General features: G+C 43.6%; 1 protein-coding gene across 3 annotated transcripts in view; it reads right to left on the bottom strand.

Moving 5' to 3' along the window:
• SDF4 (stromal cell derived factor 4) overlaps positions 1-19,733 on the bottom strand; it is a 62,625-nt gene that overhangs the window by 17,372 nt on the left and 25,520 nt on the right. For all 3 annotated transcript variants that reach the window (XM_056543069.1, XM_056543070.1, XM_056543072.1), the window contains exons 3-5: positions 18,337-18,473; positions 11,305-11,418; positions 4,540-4,698 (exon numbers count right to left, since the gene is read on the bottom strand). In XM_056543069.1, coding sequence (XP_056399044.1) covers positions 4,540-4,698; positions 11,305-11,418; positions 18,337-18,473 — 410 coding nt within the window. The remainder of the gene's footprint in view (positions 1-4,539; positions 4,699-11,304; positions 11,419-18,336; positions 18,474-19,733) is intronic.

Genomic DNA, 19,733 nt, shown 5'->3' with positions numbered 1-19,733 from the left:
AGGAGTCTCTCATCAGTTTTAAGGGGAGACTCATCTTCCGCCAGTATATTCCCTCGAAGCGGGCGCGATATGGCGTGAAGCTTTATAAACTTTGTGAGAATACCTCCGGGTACACTTACACGTTTAGGGTGTATGAGGGACGAGATTCCCATATTGAACCCCCAGATTGTTCCCCACTCTGGGTGTTAGCGGGAAAATCGTTTGGGACCTTATGTACCCATTTGCTGGATAAGGGTTACCACGTGTACGTGGACAACATTTATACCAGTATCCCTCTCTTCACATCCCTTGCTGCCAGATCGACGTCCACTTGTGGGACCGTGCGGAAGAATCAGAGAGGCCTCCCTCTAAATTTTGTTCAGACACCTATGCCCAAGGGTGAGTCCCGTGCCCTCACCCATGATAACCTGTTGTTGGTGAAGTATAAGGATAAGAGGGATGTCCTTATGCTGACCACTATTCATGGTAACGGCAGCTCACCTGTCCCTGTGCGAGGTACCACAACAACGGTCTTCAAGCCCGATTGTATTCTGGACTACAATCGGTATATGGGGGGAGTTGATCTTTCTGATGAAATCCTGAAGCCATATAACGCCATGCGGAAAACACGGGTATGGTACAAGAAAGTTGCGGTCTACTTGGTACAGGTTGCCATGCACAGCTCTTTTGTACTGTACCAGAACGCTGGCAACACAGGGACATTCCTCCAGTTCCAAGAAGAAGTCCTAAAGGTCCTGATCTTTGCTGACTGGGAAAGAGCAGGCCGGACTTCCCAAGGAACTGAAGTTATAGGTGCCAGGATCGTCCCAGGCCAACACTTTCCAGGTGAGGTCCCCCACACTGGAAAGAAGGGACGATTCCAGAAAAAATATAGTGTGTAACAGAAGGGGGATTCGGAAGGACACCACCTATCAATTTGACACTTGCCCTGATCATCCGGGCCTCTGCATTAAAAACTGCTTCAGGGAGTATCACACTTCCATGCAGTACTAAATTTTCCCTTTTCATTTCAATTTTCCATAATTTGACCCCAATGTACCAAGTCCAGAGTACATTCCAAGTTTTAACCCCATAAAACCACTAAATTGCCCAAAAAAACTCTCATAAAAAAATAAAAGAAAATAACTGATAAGACCTCTGGGGGTATTTTTTTTCTCTGGGTCATGGGTCACTGAGTCACTTTCATCGGGGACTTTTTATGTTGCCTCAAATGCGCAGCGCTCTCTCCCCACCTGAGCGGGTGCGCAATTGAGGAAACAGGTTAGGGACGGCCACACACATCACATTCCCAGAATGATGATTCAGAGAATAGGGTTTGGGGTGGGCATATTTTTTAGTTTTGGCTATGCTCTGGGTCATCATTCTGGGAACATAACCTGTTTTATCCTTTTATGTCCCTCTGTACCCCTTGTTAGTTATTAGTGTACCCCATATAATGCCCCTTGAGGGGGGGGGGGGTCCCACTGTTCTGGCTCCATAGGCAGAAGCTCAAGGCCCCTGACTGCCCTCCTGTTCCTCCGTGACCAGTGTGCACCCACAGATCCGTTTTACGCCCAGATATGAGGTATGTCCTTTTTCCAAAGAAATGTATTTACAAATACATTTTTTTATTGCTTTTCTGGCAGTAAATGCAACATCCCCCCCCCCCCCCCCATTTCAGCAAAATTAGCAAATGTAACTCCTTCTCTTCTGAGCATTGTAGCGCTCCTATAGTGCATTTGACGTCCACTTATGGGGTACATCCATACTCAGAGATGGGGTTACAAATTTTGGGGGGTATTTTCTGCTATTAACCCTTGCAAAAAATTTGAAATTTGGGGGGAAAACACACATTTTAGTGAAAATTATTTATTTTATTTTTTTACATATGCAAAAGTCGTGAAACCCCTGTGGGGTATTAAGGCTCACTTTGTTCCTTGTTACGTTCCTCAAGGGGTCTAGTTTTCAAAATGGTATGCCATGTGTTTTTTTTTTTTTGCTGTCCTGCCACCATAGGGGCTTCCTAAATGCGACATGCTCCCAGAGCAAAATTTGCTCTCAAAAAGCCAAATATGACTCCTTCTCTTCTGAGCATTGTAGTTCGCCCGTAGTGCACTTCAGGTCAGCGTATGGGGTACCTCCATACTCAGAAGAGATGGGGGTTACAAATTTTGGGGGGCATTTTCTTCTATTACTCCTTGTAAAAAAATTTTTATTTGGGGCATTATTGAAAAAAAAAAATGTACACATCCAACTTTAACGTAAAGTCGTCAAACACCTGTGGGGTGTTAAGGCTCACAGGACCCCTTGTTACGTTCCTTGAGGGGTGTAGTTTCCAAAATAGTATGCCATGTGTTTTTTTTTTTTTGCTGTCCTGGCATCATAGGGGCTTCCTAAATGTGATATGCCCCCCCAAAAACCATTTCAGAAAAACTCACTTTCCAAAAACCCACTGTCGCTCCTTCCCTTATGAGCCCTCTACTGCGCCCGCCGAACACTTGACATACACATATGAGGTATTTCCTTACGCGAGAGAAATTGGGTTACACATTTTAAGAAAATTTCTCTCTTTTTACCCCTTGTAAAAATGCAAAAACTGGGTTCACAAGAACATGCGAGTGTAAAAAAATGAAGAATTTGAATTTTCTCCTTCAACTTGCTGCTATTCCTGTGAAACACCAAAAGGGTTAACAAACCTTTTGAATGTCATTTTGAATACTTTGAGGGGTGCAGTTTTTTTTTATGTGTCATTTATGGGGTATTTCTAATAAGAAGGCCCCTCAAATCCACTTCAAAACCTAACTGGTCCCTGAAAAAATCCGATTTTGAAAATTTTGTGAAAAATTGGAAAATTGCTGCTGAACTTTGAAGCCCTCTGATGTCTTTCAAAAGTAAAAACGTGTCAACTTTATGATGGAAACATAAAGTAGACATATTGTATATGTGAATCAATATATAATTTATTTGGAATATTCATTTTCCTTATAAGCAGAGAGCTTCAAAGTTAAAAAAAATTCAAAATTTTAAATTTTTTCATCCAATTTTGGAATTTTTCACCAAGAAATGATAAAAGTATCGACAAAATTTTACCGCTAACATAAAGTAGAATATGTCACGAAAAAACAATCTCGGAATCAGAATGAAAGGTAAAAGCATCCCAGAGTCATTAATGCTTGAAGTGACAGTGGTCAGATGTTAAAAAAATGGCCGGGTCCTTAAGGTATATTTGGGCTGGGTCCTTAAGGGGTTAATAAAGACAAGGCTTTTGGATAGCAAGCAAGCAGTGCTGGATTTCTTTCCTTGCTGTATCCAGAGTTCAGCCGGTGAGGATACCGGCAGCTTCCATGCACTGGCTTGCGATAGCAGGAAAGGATGAGCTGTTCTCTTGGTGGATAAAAAAATATATCTTATTAGATTAAAAAAAAAAAAAAAAAAAAAAAAGGATCTTTCTTATGATATGAGCCGCTTAAACTTCTTCCTACCTCTTGCACGGACCATTCACTCTCAAATCCCAGGTATTGTTTGCTGATGGATCAGATTAAATGCTGCCTACCAAAGTCCATGGAGATGAGAAGGAAGAGGTGGTGTGGTGAGAGAGACTGAGATACAGACAGTGCTGCAGGCTCTAGTAAGTGTCTTACTACTCTTCTGGATCCACAGTTACCTGCTCAATACTGCTGTAAAATGTAATTTATTCCACTGCTGCTTTTCAGCAGAGTCTCACTGAGACAGTGAAAGACTTTACTAAAGCCTGCAGAATCTCTGTGTCTGTCACTGCACCTGATCTCTCCTCCTTGGCCCCCACCTCATAGACTTCTATGGGCAGGTGTACCCTGATTCCTTCAAGAGCTAATAAGATATCTTGTCTTTCAATACATATTTAGCAGTGGATTGACAGTGAAAGGTCAAGAAAAGGAGAAGTGGCCCATAAAATAAAATAAAAAAAAGAGCAATTTTTATCTAAAAAGATACATTACAGCATATTCATAAATTGTCTTGTACTATTTGCCAAAAGGACAGTGAATTTGTTTCTAGAAAAATATACATTAACAGACTGTGGAAATTTTCAGCACAGTGGATTTGTTGCAGATTTTCCCACTGAAATCCGACAGCAAGTGCACAGCAAATCTGCATATTTTTTCGCACCATTTTAAAAAATTCACAAGATTTTATGCAGATTTTTCACGCATTTTGTTATGAAAAATGTTTGAATCAAATCTGTCTAATGTGCATTCACACTTGTGGTATATTTACACACATAAAATATGTTGTGGATTTTCAATGATAAAATCTGCAGCAGAACATCCGTAGCATATTTAGTGCATGTGACGTCAGAGTGCCAGTTAGCACCTCATTTGAATATAACGAAAATAGAAGATTAAGGCTGAACAGCACGGCGGATCTGGGCACAGTAATCATTAAACTGATCAGCGTCCCCCGCACTACCAGCCAGTACTGCTGGTTAGTGCGGGGGAAGAAAGCTGACAGTTTTCCTTTAAGGCAGACACATCCCTGGTGCTCATGATCGGTATTGGAAATAACCTAAAGTCATGTTCTCACCTAGGTCACGAATGATCTCTTTCACCATGAATTTGAGCATTCCCCGGCTGTGTTCTGGATGCAGGAAAGAAAGGAACTCTTCTTCATTGAGGAGCTGGTCAGCTGGTGGGTTGTCAGCTTGAAACCAGCGGTCTTTAAGGTTATCGAGTACTTCCTGTGCTGTGAAGGGGAAAAAAAAAAAAAAACATTGATAAACATTTTTAGGCCCTTTATTTTTAGTCTTACTAAAAAACAAAGTGCAATCTTCCAATCAATCACTCATAAAATGCACTGCGATACAACTATACTGTAGAAGACCTAATAGGAATATAATGAGGGCAGAGCTGGGGATTATTGTTAGGGCTGCATTATACAGCCTGTCCCCCAGTGTATGATCGCCTTGGGATTGGGCAGCGAGAACCACACGATAGATCGTTCAAGATAATTTGTGCAACCCTTTACTTCTATCACTCGTCACCTGCCTATGCCTATTACACAGGGTGATATGCAGCCAACCAACAATGATCTATAAACCTCTCAAAACCCCCTGATCAGCTGACAAACAAGCTCACTGATAAACCGGTCGCTAAGCCAATTATACAGGGAGATCTTAAAAGAGTACCTGTCACCAAACTAAACTTTTAATATATTGTTCCTTGTGTAATTATAAGACAATTTGCTACATGATGTGATAAAAAAAAAAAAAAAAACGGCCACTAGGTGGCTCTGTTCTGTAACGTGATGAAAGTCAAACAGTTAGGTTGGTCTGAAGACCAAACTCAGGAAGTGTGTGTGGGGCATGGCGGGGCACAGCTCTCACAGGCTTCAGTGACATCGCACCTGCTGGGGAACACCCACTTTCTCCTGCCAGGAGCTCACACAATGTGAGTAAGGGGAAAGATCTGATACAGAGATTTTTAAAGCTCTGAAATTTGTTTTAAGGGCAGGAGGGGTGTTAGGAGTAGTTAGGGAATATAATCTGAGTTAGTTTAGAAAATATAGTTTGACGACAGGTACTCTTTAAGGCCAATAATCGCCCCATATTAAAAAGCCCTGCCCAAAATAGTATTATTGCCTCCCCCTATTGACCACTTAGTATTATATTATACACTTTCATCTTTAGATGTGACATACACCCCAATCCTTGGAAATAGGGTTTACATTTCTGCTTATAATTTCTTCTTGTTAGAACAGTTCTTGTTATTCTTTATATATTCTTTGTTTATGGTCCATGTGTAAATCATATCTAAATTGTGTGTGTATATATATATATATATATATATATATATATATATATATATATATATACACACACACACACGTGTGTGGAAAAAAAAATTATATATCACACACACATACACACATATATACACACACATAGTATATGGTGTTATGTTAACTATACCTCATTTTGCATGTTTTCATTGATGACATGGCATTTTTATTTACTTTATTATGTTCTTTCCTACTTTATGTTCATCATAACATCTTTCACTGGGCTGACAGTGGTATAACACAGGTGGCACCCATAAGTGTTGGCTTGTGCCCACACATTCATAGCACACCAGTTAGCGGGAGCTGCATAGTTCCTGATGTACTATTACTGTGCAGGAAGCAAAGGGGTTACAAGCCACTAGAGATGAGCGAACTTACAGTAAATTCGATTCGTCACAAACTTCTCGGCTCGGCAGTTGATGACTTATCCTGCATAAATTAGTTCAGCTTTCAGGTGCTCCCGTGGGCTTCCAGCCCACGGGAGCACCTGAAAGCTGAACTAATTTATGCAGGATAAGTCATCAACTGCCGAGCCGAGAAGTTCGTGATGAATCGAATTTACTGTAAGTTCGCTCATCTCTACAAGCCACGTCTCAATCACTGTTTTCAACTTTCCCAAAGCATAAACTTTGCAATAGGTCTTTGTGAAAAAAAAATCCCATTTTGCTCATACAGCCCTTAGGGTAAGGTCATGTGCCGTATTTTGCTGCATATTTTGCTAACCACTGACTTTAAAGAGTAGCAGCGGCTAGAGATGAGCGAACTTACAGTAAATTAGATTCGTCGCGAACTTCTCGGCTCGGAAGTTGATGACTTATCCTGCATAAATGAGTTCAGCTTTCAGGTGCTCCGGTGGGCTGGAAAAGGTGGATACAGTCCTAGGAGACTCTTTCCTAGGAATGTATCCACCTTTTCCAGCCCACCGGAGCACCGGAAAGCTGAACTCATTTATGCAGGATAAGCCATCAACTGCCGAGCCGAGAAGTTCGTGACGAATCGAATTTACTGTGAGTTCGCTCATCTCTAGCAGCGGCAGCAGCAAATACGCAGCAAAATATGGCACGTGTGACCCTACTCTTATGATCGAAAATGCATCTTCATGGTAAATGACAACAAACCAACCTTGTATAATCCGATGCTACACATTTCCCATTAGACCCCTACCGAATTTATGTTGGCATCAAGTTGGAAAAAAGAATGAAAAATGTGCGACAGCAAGAAAAAAAAAAAAAAAAAAAATCAGAGTTTGTTTGTTGTCTGTTATCCTGGATCTGCAGAGAGCTGGAGGAAATTGTTAAGGCTTTTTGCAAAGTGACTGATGTTTAGAGGCAACAATATAAACTGCTTGAGACGACACGACCTTGTTGTGCATTAGTCGGCTTTCGGGCAGCGTTCACCGCCGAGCGCACCTGTTATTCCAGAACTGACTGATTTGCCGGTAAGAACAGTAGGCTGAGTAAGAGCAAAAATTGTCATAGCTGTTCATGTTAAAAACATTATCTATGAGTGAAATGAGTTCAGAGGGTATTACTGCTGGTAAAATTATCTTCCTGCTCCTCTTGGAAGTCTTATACGTTTAGGAGTCACATTTTATAGACAGATATACTTTATCGATCACATTCTTGACTAAAATAACGCTCTAACATTAGAGCCTGTTTGCTGCCACTTATCTTAAGAACTGGTAACAGAGGTACCTTTAAGGCAGTGTTTTACAAACAGGGTGCCTCTGGCTGTTGCAAAACTACAACTCCCAGCATGCCCGGACAGCCAGCTGTCCGGGCATGCTGGGAGTTGCAGTTTTGCAACAGCTGGAGGCACATGGTTTGGAAAAACACTACTTTAAAAGGGGTATTCCAGGCAAAAACTTTTTTTTTATATATCAACTGGCTCTGGAAAGTTAAACAGATTTGTAAATTACTTCTATTAAAAAAATCTTAATCCTTCCAATAGTTATTAGCTTCTGAAGTTGAGTTGCTGTTTTCTGTCTAAATGCTTTCTGATGACTCAGGTCCCGGGAGCTGTCCAGCTCCTATGGGGATATTTTCCCATCATGCAAGGGATATTCTCCCATCATGCACAGCTCCCGGGACGTGACATCATCATTGAGCAGAAAACTTCAGAAGCTAATAACAATTGGAAGGATTAAGATTTTTTAATAGAAGTAATTTACAAATCTGTTTAACTTTCCGGAGCCAGTTGATATATATATAAAAAAATTAGTTTTTGCCTGGAATACCCCTTTGAGGTGTACCTATCGCTTTAAAAAGCATTCAGATTTTGATCAGTAAGGGTCCGGGTGCTGACCCCCCACCAGTTACTAAAACGAATAGCTGATGCCTATGTTTTAGCGATTGGTGAGAGTCCAAGCAACTGTATCCCCAAGCGATAAAAACCTATAACATGTCAGAAGTTAATATTTATTTCATTTTTTTTTTTACATTAAAGAAGATGTCTTTTTCACATTAAAGGAGATCTTCGGCAAATAAAAAATTATCTCCTATCCACAGGCCCCTCGCGATCAATGGGACGGGACCCAGCACTCAGTGAGGAGCTGCAGCGAGCTTGCGCACCATTCATTCCTACGGGAGCGGCAAAAAGACCCGAGTACAGCTCTCGGGCATCATCAGCATTCCCATAGAAATGAATTGAGCGTGTACCATGTAACGGTAAACGACACACGCTATTCACTGAGATCGCTGGGGTCCTGGTGATTGCGGGGTGGTGATCCCTTATTCTGTGGATTAGCGATTGGCCGATATTATCGGCCGATATTCACGATTTTGGACATTATCGGTATCGGCAATTACCTTGCCGATAATGCCCAGCCCCCCGGCCAGAGACCACCGCCGCTGCCCCATTGCCTCCCCCATCCCCAGTTTTATAATTATCTACTTCTGGCTCCTTCGGCATTCTGTGCAACACAATGACGAGTGACGCCCTCAACGCGACGTCACCTTCAGTGCGCACAGTGGCAGCTCAGGACGCCTCCGGAGCCAGAAGTAGCGCAGACCCCGGGAACAGATAATTTTAAAAACGGGGATGGGGGAGGCAGTGGAGCGGTGGTGGTTGGACTAGGGAGGACCCAAGGACAGGCAGGGGGAGAGAAGCGGGCGGCGGTCTCTGGCACCGCAAAAGCCACTGCAGTTCATCGATTTAAAGCGCCCGCTTTAAATCATTGATCTGCAGTGGCTTCTGCGGGGCCGGGTGGGGGGAAATAGCCGATAACTTATTCCGATATTCCGGTATAAGTTATCGGCTATTGGCCTGAGAGGTCACAGATTATCGGTATCGGCCCTAAAAAAAAAATCGATATCGGTCGATCACTACTGTGGATAGGGGATACGTTTATTTCAGCTGGAGAACTCCTTTAATAGTGACAATGAAAAAATAAATGTGTGTTGCAAAGGTGTATATAGCATTAAAATTTTTGGTCATATTAAGCAATTTTGGATCAAACCGTAAAATCATTCACCGATTCCCCTGTATGGTTCAGAAGCTGGAGCAGAGCGCCAGACACCCTCTGAGAACCAGCTCCTCTTCTCATGAGTCTAAACCCATAAATGATTTCCTCTTCCTTTCAACGTGTGGCTGTAAAGTCTTTGCTCAATACTTTTGTAATCATCATGACTCAGAGATTGAGCGCTGACGCCAACTCATTCATTACAAGACTGTTCCTAAACTGCGCAGGGAAAGGAAGTGTCTGGTGACTGATAGTTTCCAAAAATAAAAAAATAAAATTAAAATTCCCTTTACAGCCCGACTGATCTCTTCAACAAATTTTAAAAACAAATGTGACAACAGAAAGTGCAGCCATTGGTTGTCACCTTTGAATGAGCTTTTCAGTAACCGTGAACATGCTGCCCAACATGTGCAGCCGCCTCTCCATTTACTCCCTAACCTAGATTCAGCAGCTGCCTGATGGCACAAGGTCAGGGTACCCCTGCTGTTTCGATAGATGGAGGTGGCAGAGATAGGAATCCCACCTATAAAACCTTTAGAGCATATTCTGTACATATGCCATATAGATCTATGGTGGGGAACTCCCTGTAAATAGTAAATAACTAGAGCGTATTATTCTTTTACAAACAACAGATACCGTACTTTTCGCCCTATAGGACGCACCGGCGTAAAAGACGCACCCAATTTATAGGTGCAAAATCTTAAAAAATAAAGATTTTGAACCCAATAGTGGTCTTCAACCTGCGTCCGGGCATGCTGGGAGTTGTAGTTTTGCCACATCTGGAGGTCCGCAGATTGAAGACCACTGCATAGGAGGTAATACTCACGTTTTCCCTCAGCTCCGGACCCGTCACCGCTGCCCTGGATGTCGCTCCATCACTGTCCCCGTCGCTCCGAAACGTCTCTGCTGCCGGCCGGGTATCCTCGCTCTCCGTCGCCGCCATCACATCGTTACGCACGCCGACACATGTACGCGCCGACGTGATGACGAGGAAGGAGTGCGCCGGCCATACAGGGGATCCCTGAACGGAGAAGACACCGAGGAGGCAGGTAAGGTCCCTCCCGGTGTCCTGTAAGCACTAACCCGGCTATTCAGTCGGGCTGTTCGGGACCGCCGCGTTGAAATCACAGCGGTCCCGAACAGCCCGACTGAACAGCCGGGTTAGTGTTACTTTCCCTTCAGACGTGGCGGTCAGCTTTGATCGCCGCGTCTGAAGGGTTAATACAGGGCATCACCGCGATCGGTGATGTACTGTATTAGCCGCAGGTCCCAGCCGTTGATGGCCGCAGGGACGGCCGCGATAGGGGTGTATTCGCCGTATAAGACGCACTGACTTTTTCCCCCCAGTTTTGGGGAAGAAAAAGTGCGTCTTATACGGCGAAAAATACGGCATGTTGGAAGGAAAAATGTAATGTAATGGAATGGTTGCAAATGACAAAAAAAAAAGTTACTGAAATTTTGGGTAAACTGAACCATTTTTTTCCCCCATAAAATAAACAGGAAATTAAACGGATTATCCCAAGATCAAAAGTTACCCCCACGTATCCACAGGATGAGGATAACTAGCTGATTCGTGGGGGTCTCACCCTTGGGATCACAAGAATGGGGGTTAAATTAGCCCAGTCAATGCTTAGCCCAGTGTTACCCAGCCAAAGGCTGTCCAGGCATGCTGACAGTTGTAGTATTGCAACAGCTGTAGGCACCCTGGTTAGGGAAACACTGGCTTAACCACTGCTTCACTCTCTAGAACATTGCAGACTGCTAAACTACGTAAGGAAGCCCCAAAAACAAAGAATAAAGCAGTAGCCGAACATGCGCGTGCCACTACACTCACTCGTGGGACATTTGACCTCTGCTTTTGTAAACGTATGGGGGACCAGCAGTCAGACCCCCACTGTTTAGCTAGTTATATATCCCATAGAAAGGTGAAAACATTTAATCTTGGGATAACTACTTTAATAAAAGAGGAAAAGTAACTGACGGTGGTCGCCCTTGTGGACATCAAGTGTAGTCATTCATTGTATCCTGTAGGTGCCATCATAGAAACTTACTTTCTTCATCGATCTTCAGCTCCTCATTGTTCTTAACTTTCTCAGCGATCTCCTTTTCATTGAAGCCTTTGCTGGCCAGGAACTTCACCTTGTACTCGTCCCACGACACATGTCCTGCAATAAAAAAAAAAGCACAGAAATCCAACATTATGAGGTCTACGGAAAGCGTGAACAATGAAGAGAGACAGGGTTATTGAATGTCTAAGCACAGTGTTTTCCCCAAATAGGGTGCCTCCAGCTATTCCAAAACTACAAACTACAAAACAAGCATGCTGAGAGTCGTAGTTCTGCAACATCTGGAGGCACCCAGGTTGGGAAACACTGGTCTAACATGATATCATGATAACAATGAAGTAATCTAGCCTAAACTGATGACCTAAGCTCAGCACTCCCTTAGTGTGAGTACTGCAGATGTTTACTGTGCTCATACATTTAGTACAAGGTAGTGCAAGGTACTGCGGCGTTGTTTCTTTCAGCTGAAAAAAAGAAAGTAACTAAATAGTACAGTAGTAAAGGTATAAGTGCTAGCAAACGCCGCTTGCATTAGTGTCACGGCCCCTTCAGACAGCTGATTGGCAAGGGTTCCAGGAGTTGATCACCGCTGACAATATTCATGGCTGGAATACCCCTTTAAAGGGAACCAGTCATCAGATTTTACCATATCTAAGGCTGCATTCACATCTCGTTTTGTACATACGGGCGCCAGATCCGGCTGGAGGAGGGGAAAACCGGGCGATCCCGTACCCCAGCCGGATCAGCCCGTGACTCCATTTACTTTAATGAGCCGACCGGAGTCAAACGGTGACTCCGGTCAGCTCAGTTTTGACCCGTATGCGGTTTTGGACCGGACCTAAAACCGTAGCATACGACATGTTGCCTAACACGTGGCAACATGTCATATATAGTAAAAACTTCTTCCTCACCATCCACAGGATGTTCCTGCTTGCGTGGATGGTTGGGATATATAGATGAAAAGTGAATCACACTGAGGGGCGCGATTACAGCCGGGATTAGGTGAGTATGGCTTCCCTCCCATGTGACTACTTATGGGGCCAGCAGGGGAGACTATTAAACAATACAGTGACCCCCCGACCTACGATGGCCCCAACATACGATAATTTCAACATGCGATGGCCTCTCAGAGGCCATCGCATGTCGAAGGCAGCATCAACATACGATGTCGGGGCCATCGGGTATGTTGGGGCCATTGCATAAACGGCTATCCGGCAGCGCAAACTGCTTCAGCTGCCACCGGATAGCCGTTTACGGTGCCCCGTGTGGTCCGCTGACGATCACTTACCTGTCCTCGCGATTTCACCGCGACGGTCCCGAACAGCCCGACTGAATAGCCTGGTTAGTGCTTACTGTACACCGGGAGGGACCATACCTGCCTCCTCGGTGTCTTCTCCGTTCAGGGATCCCCTGTATGGCCGGCGCTCTCCTTCCTCGTCATCACGTCATCGCGTACGTGCGTCGGCGTGCGTAACGACGTGATGGCGGTGACAGAGAGCGAGGATACCCGGCCGGCAGCAGAGACGTTCCGGAGCGACGGGGACGCGGCGACAGCAATGGAGCGACATCCAGGGCAGCGGTGACTGGTCCGGAGCGGCGGGGACACGTGAGTTTTACCTCCTATGCAGTGGTCTTCAATCTGCGGACCTCCAGATGTTGCAAAACTACAACTCCCAGCATGCCCGGACAGCCAACGACAGCCACTATTGGGTTCAAAATCTTAATTTTTTTAGATTTTGCACCTATAAATTGGGTGCGTCTCATACGCCGGTGCTTCCTATAGAACGAAAAATACGGTACACGAGTAAATTCCTCTTGAATTACTCAGTGTGAACGCACCTTTAGGCTGCTGCAGTTTACAGATCTACACTACAGGTACATTTGTGTGCAGAAAAAAAAAAAAACATCCGTAGAATGTGGATTAGAACTGTTAAAATCTTCTCCCCATGTAGAGTATTGTAGTCTGCTGTGGTTTATCCATGCACAAATCTTCAGCGATTCTGGTATGTGTGTATTAACTATTTAGGGCTAAGTCCAAGGAGACTCAATCTGTAAAGGACAGTGCTTACCAACCAGGGTGGCTCCAGCTGTTGCAAACCTACAACTCCCAGCATTCCTAGAAAGCCTTCGGCATGCTCGGAGTTGTAATTTTGTAACAGCTGGAGGCACCCTGGTAGGGAAACACTGCCTTAGGCAAGATGCAATTAATTTGTAAAGTTTTGTCCAATTTCAACATGCCGATCCTTTGTTCTCAAGGGAGATAAGGGGGTCCGGCTGCAGCTTAGTCCCCTTTCTCTAATAGGAAAACAAGTAAGCTTGGAAAGCTAATAAAACAAGCGCATGGAGGGTAGGAAGGAAGAACAACAACCATGTAAGTCAGTGATGCCCAACCTGTGGTTCTTCAGCTATTGCAAAACTAAGGCTGTCGGGGCATGCTGGGAGTTTGTAGTTTAGCAAAAGCTGGAGAGTGACATGTTGGGGACCATTGGTCTAAAACATATGAGCATCTATAGGCGCGATTGAAAATCAGGATGTAGAGGAAGAATGTGGGTGGAAGTCAGGCTGCCTGGCTCTTAGGTACATATTACTGCAAGCAGCTTACAAGCCAGGCTGAATATGGAAAATACCTTACAAACTGAAAGAAGTGGTAAAGAAAAGTGCAAACTTTCATTTCAACTATGAGTAGTGAATATGTAAGTGCACAGATCACCTTATAAAGTCATAGAAAGAATGCAACCTAAATCCAAATGTAGGTAAAAGCCTACTACTCTGCCTCGCAAGGCATCGCTGCTGTTTAACTAAGGCGGCTCCCTGGAGGGGGCACGATACTAGGGAGTCGGTGTCACCTGATGTACATTTTCTTACTGTACTTATATCCCTATACAATGGAGGAGATTTATCATAGCATGTGCAGAGGAAAAGTGCAGTTACCCATAGCAACCAGATTGCTTCTTCCATTTTTCAGAGGCTTTTATTTATTTATTTTTTTAATTAAAGGGGTTATATAAAAAAAAAGTTTTTTCCTGGATATCAACTGGCTCCAGAAAGTTAAAGGGATTTGTAAATTACTTCTATTAAAAAATATTAATCCTTTCAGTACTTCTGAGCTTCTGAAGTTAAGGTTGTTCTTTTCTGTCTAAGTGCTCTCTGATGACACCTGTCTCGGGAACCGCCCAGTTTAGAAGCAAATCCCCATAGCAAACCTCTTCTAAACTGGGCGGTTCCCGAGACACGTGTCATCAGAGAGCACAAACCTTAACTTCAGAAGCTCAAAAGTACTGAAAGGATTAAGATTTTTTAATTGAAGTAATTTACAAATCTGTTTAACTTTCTGGAGCCAGTTGATATATATAAAAAATAAAGTTTTTTCCTGGATAACCCCTTTAACGCCTTAAGGACGCAGGACGTAAATGTACGTCCTGGTGCGGTGGTACTTAACGCTCCAGGGCGCACATTTACGTCCTGTGCATAACCGCGGGCATCGGAGCGATGCCCGTGTCATGCGCGGCTGATCCCGGCTGCTGATTGCAGCCAGGGACCCGCCGGCAATAGCCGACGCCCGCGATCTCGTGGGCGTCCGTCATTAACCCCTCAGGTGCCGGGATCAATACAGATCCCGGCATCTGCGGCAGTGCGTGATTTGAATGAATGATCGGATCGCCCGCAGCGCTGCTGCGGGGATCCGATCATTCAGAACGCCGCACGGAGGTCCCCTCACCTTCCTCCTTCCGGCTCCCGGCATCTCCTGCTCTGGTCTGAGATCGAGCAGACCAGAGCAGAAGATCACCGAAAACACTGATCTGTTCTATGTCCTATACATAGAACAGATCAGTATTAGCAATCATGGTATTGCTATGAATAGTGTAAAAGTGTAAAAAAAAATGTTAAAAAATGTAAAAGTAAAAAAAAAGTGAAAAATCCCCTCCCCCAATAAAAAAGTAAAACGTCCGTTTTTTCCTATTTTACCCCCAAAAAGCGTAAAAAAGAAATTTTATAGACATATTTGGTATCGCCGCGTGCGTAAATGTCTGAACTATTAAAATAAAATGTTAATGATCCCGTACGGTGAACGGCGTGAACGAAAAAAATAAATAAAAAAGTCCAAAATTGCTACTTTAATACATTTTATTTAAAAAAAATTATAAAAAATGTATTAAGAGTTTTTTATATGCAAATGTGGTATCAAAAAAAAAAAGTACAGATCATGGCGCAAAAAATGAGCCCTCATACCGCCGCTTATACGGAAAAATAAAAAAGTTAGAGTTCATCAAAATAAAGGGATTATAAACGTACTAATTTGGTTAAAAAGTTTGTGATTTTTTTTAAGCACAACAATAATATGAAAGTATGTAATAATGGGTATCATTTTAATCGTATTGACCCTCAGAATAAAGAACACATGTCATTTTAACCATAAATTGTACGGCGTGAAAACGAAACCTTCCAAAATTAGCAAAATTGCGTTTTTCTTTTTAATTTCCCCACAAAAATAGTGTTTTTTGGTTGCGCCATACATTTTATGATATAATGAGTTATGTCATTACAAAGGACAACTGGTCGCGCAAAAAACAAGCCCTCATACTAGTCTGTGGATGAAAATATAAAAGAGTTATGATTTTTAGAAGGCGAGGAGGAAAAAATGAAAACGTAAAAATTTAATTGTCTGAGTCCTTAAGGCCAAAATGGGCTGAGTCCTTAAGGGGTTAAACAAGCGATCTGATTGGTTGCTAAGTGCAACTGCTCTATTTTTCCATTGCACAGGTTTTAATAAATCTCCACCAATGTGTATTAGGCCAGCAATGACAAATAAATGCAACAGAGCTAGAAGATCACTGGAAATGTCACAAAAAAAACAACATCAGTCAAAAAGTGCACAAATATTATGAGATTTTACAGCTGACCATCCAGGATCTGTTGGACTTAAAAAGTGCACTTTTCATTTATAGAAAAAAAAAGTTAACATGTCACAAACTTTGATCGGTCGGGGTCTCTGTGCTGAGATCCCCCACTGCTCATTATAAGTGGTGAGAAGAAGCGAGCAGTAACGCGCTGAACTTCCCAGCTCTCAGTGATCTACATCCTGCTTGAAAGGACGGCCCCAGTCACAAAGCAGGATGGAGATCACTGCTAATCCGATAGTTTAGTGCGCTACAGCAAGCATCTCCCTGCTTGTTCAAATGAAACGTCAAAATTTTTTTTTAAACAACAGACACTTTTAAGGGGTGACCTGGTGAAAAAAACACATATCTCCTATCCAGAGGAATGGGAATGTCTGTTTTTGAGGGGCCAACTGCTGGGACCCCCACAATGTACTTGAACAGGACCCAAATGGCACATGCTCCTTTCATTTCTATGGAAGCGTCGAAAATACCCAAGTACAGCAGTTGAGTCTCTTTGACGCTCACATAGAGCCAGGTCCTGTTCAGGAGATCGCTGAGGGACCCAGTTGTCAGACCCCCTGCGATCAGACACCCCCCTATCCTGTGGATAGGGATAAACAGTTTTTCACCAGACCATCCCTTTAAGGAACTTTACTTTTAGGCTTCTTTCACACAGCTGTTTGCATACGGCAGTGCGACGGACATCAGGGAACACAGGGAGAAAAAATACATCATGCAACGTCTTTTTCTCCCGCTACACCCGTCAAAAAACAACGGCACCTTACGGACCCCATAATAGAAAATGGGATATGTCGGGACCAGGTGTTGCCCGTTGTGCCCGAATAACGGACGTTAAAGGCACACACAAAAAAAAGTGCCTAAGGAACCTTTTCAGAGGGGGCACAACGGCAGTGTGAAAGGGGCCTTAAATGGTCACTCTCATTAAAACAAAATTTTTGCTATTGCAAAAATATTTGAAATATACTTTGTTTAAAAATAAAAAAAATATGAAGTTTTCTATGTTTTATTTAAGAGCACATTTTCCCCCATCTCATATACAGACTTTGGACCAAACACAGGAAGTGCAGCCTGGAGTGCTGAGGGGGGGGGGGGGGGGTGTCCAGCCTCATCCAATCATAGCTCCTCTCACACTTAACTGCCATATACTGTTGGTTGGATACAGCGTGATTCGCACGATTTTTCATTTGGCAATACTGAATCGATTCAAAATATTTTTGAATCAATCCTTTTATTGATGTGGAATTTGTATCTCCTGATGCCTGGGACATGCAGTTCCGGGCGCCGGGTAGGTGAATTTTTCCGGCTCGTGCAAGCAAGGCCAGATTTGACGCGGCGTTGCTCTGGGTGTATGGAGCGGCTACCGACTCATGCCCGCTCCGTACTCTGCGGCCCCCGGCTGATTTCAGTAGCCGGGCCGGCTATTAACCCTTTAGATCGCCATGACTGGCTATTAACCCTTTAGATCGCCGCTGTCAAAGCTGACAGCAGCATCTAAAGGGATCTGTGAATGCTCCCTGGTGGGCTAGTGGGGTGGATGGCCCCCCCGCAGCGCAATCGCGGGTGGGCGATCCAGTGTGGAGGTAGCCGGAGGGCTTACCTCTGCTGTCCCGTGGCTCTGTCATTGATAGATCCTGGCTGGACCAGGCTCTATCAATGGATCGCAGATCAATGGAGTTCAATAGAACTCTATTCATCTAATGATTCCTCCTAAAAGTGTAATAAAGTGTATAAAAAAAATAAAAAAATAAAAAAAAGTTTTAATAAAAGTGTAAAATACATTGTTTTTGAGACAGAATCGTGATATATCGTCCCGTAAACAGAATATATCGCGATATAGCGTATTGTCATATGTGTATCGCGATACGTATCGCCAAATTCTTGCCGATTCACACCCCTACTCCAGGCTGCACTTCCTGTGTTTGGACTTCGGTCCTAAGTCTGTGTATGAGATGGGGGAAAATGTGCTCTTGAGCTTTTTTAAGCACAAATAAAACTTCATTTTTTTAAACAAAGTATATTAGAAATATTTTTTATTTACCACAAGGAGTGCAACAGCAAAAATTTGTTACAATGAGAGTTTAAGGTGATAAAATCTGTATACAAGAAAGTCATTACTTACCATCCCCGTCGGGATCCACAGCGCGGAAATGAAGTTTATTTTCCTTCATCGCCTCCTGAAAATGTTCTTCAGTCTTCTCCATAATCCAGCGCTGCATTTCTTGTGCACTGATCTGTTTGTCCTTATTTATGTCCACCCTTTAAAGAAAATGAAGAAAACGTAAGAAACTATGTATGTTGTATGGCAAGTTGGTCTTTTTGTATACTATTTATGTCGATTTTATGTATATTTTTGAAGAGCGCCAACTAACCACATCATTATTGTTCATGGGCTGTTTCTGGTAATGTGGCCCAGCTCGAGACCCTCACCTATAGAGAGGACTAGAGTCTTCAGAGCCCAGTGACCAGTTGAGGGGGGCACTGCCTGACTGACTAAATGTAGAGGAGGCCTTGCAATGGCATTCTAATAGAAGCTAATCTCGGAAAGAGAAGTGTGCACATATGCAGCCAATACACTGTTCCCTCAGGATCAGGGCATCCCTAGGACCACCACCAGTCAGACATTTATGGCATATGCTGTAGATTTGGATAGGAATGCCCCTCAAACAAACAACAACTACACATAGAAACACACAAGACACAAACAGAACAAGTGCTGCGAAAATACAAAAAAAATAAAAATAAAATAAACATTGTAATCGTATGTACACTGCTCAAAAAATAAAGGGAACACTTAAACAACACAATGTAACTCCAAGTCAATGACACTTCTGTGAAATCACACTGTCCACTCAGGAAGAACACTGATTGACAATCAATTTCACATGCTGTTGTGCAAATGGAACAGACAACAGGTGGAAATTATAGTCAATTAGCAAGACACCCCCAATAAAGGAGTGGTTCTGCTGCAGGTGGTGACCACAGACCACTTCTCAGTTCCTATTCTTCCTGGCTGATGTTTTGGTCACTTTTGAATGCTGGCGGTGCTTTCACTCTAGTGGTAGCATGAGAAGGAGTCTACAACCCATACAAGTGGCTCATGTAATGCAGCTCATCCAGGATGGCACATCAATGCGAGCTGCGGCAAGAAGGTTTGCTGTGTCTGTCAGCGTAGTGTCCAGAGCATGGAGGCGCTACCAGGAGACAGGCCAGTACATCAGGAGACGTAGAGGAGGCCAACAACCCAGCAGCAGGACCACTACCTCTGTCTTTGTGCAAGGAGGAGCAGGAGGAGCACTGCCAGAGCCCTGCAAAATTACCTCCAGCAGGACACAAATGTGCATGTGTCCACTCAAACGGTCAGAAACAGACTCCATGAGGGTGGTATGAGGGCCCGAAGTTGACAGGTGGGGGTTGTGCTTACAGCCCAAATTTGCCACTGGCACCCTGTGCTCTTCACAGATGAAAGCAGGTTCACACTGAGCACATTTGACAGAGTCTGCAGACACCATGGAGAAC

Source organism: Hyla sarda, chromosome 10 (genome assembly GCF_029499605.1).
Source record: "Hyla sarda isolate aHylSar1 chromosome 10, aHylSar1.hap1, whole genome shotgun sequence".
Classification (NCBI taxonomy): Eukaryota; Metazoa; Chordata; class Amphibia; order Anura; family Hylidae; genus Hyla; species Hyla sarda.
This window is presented reverse-complemented; position numbering and strand designations above follow the sequence as displayed.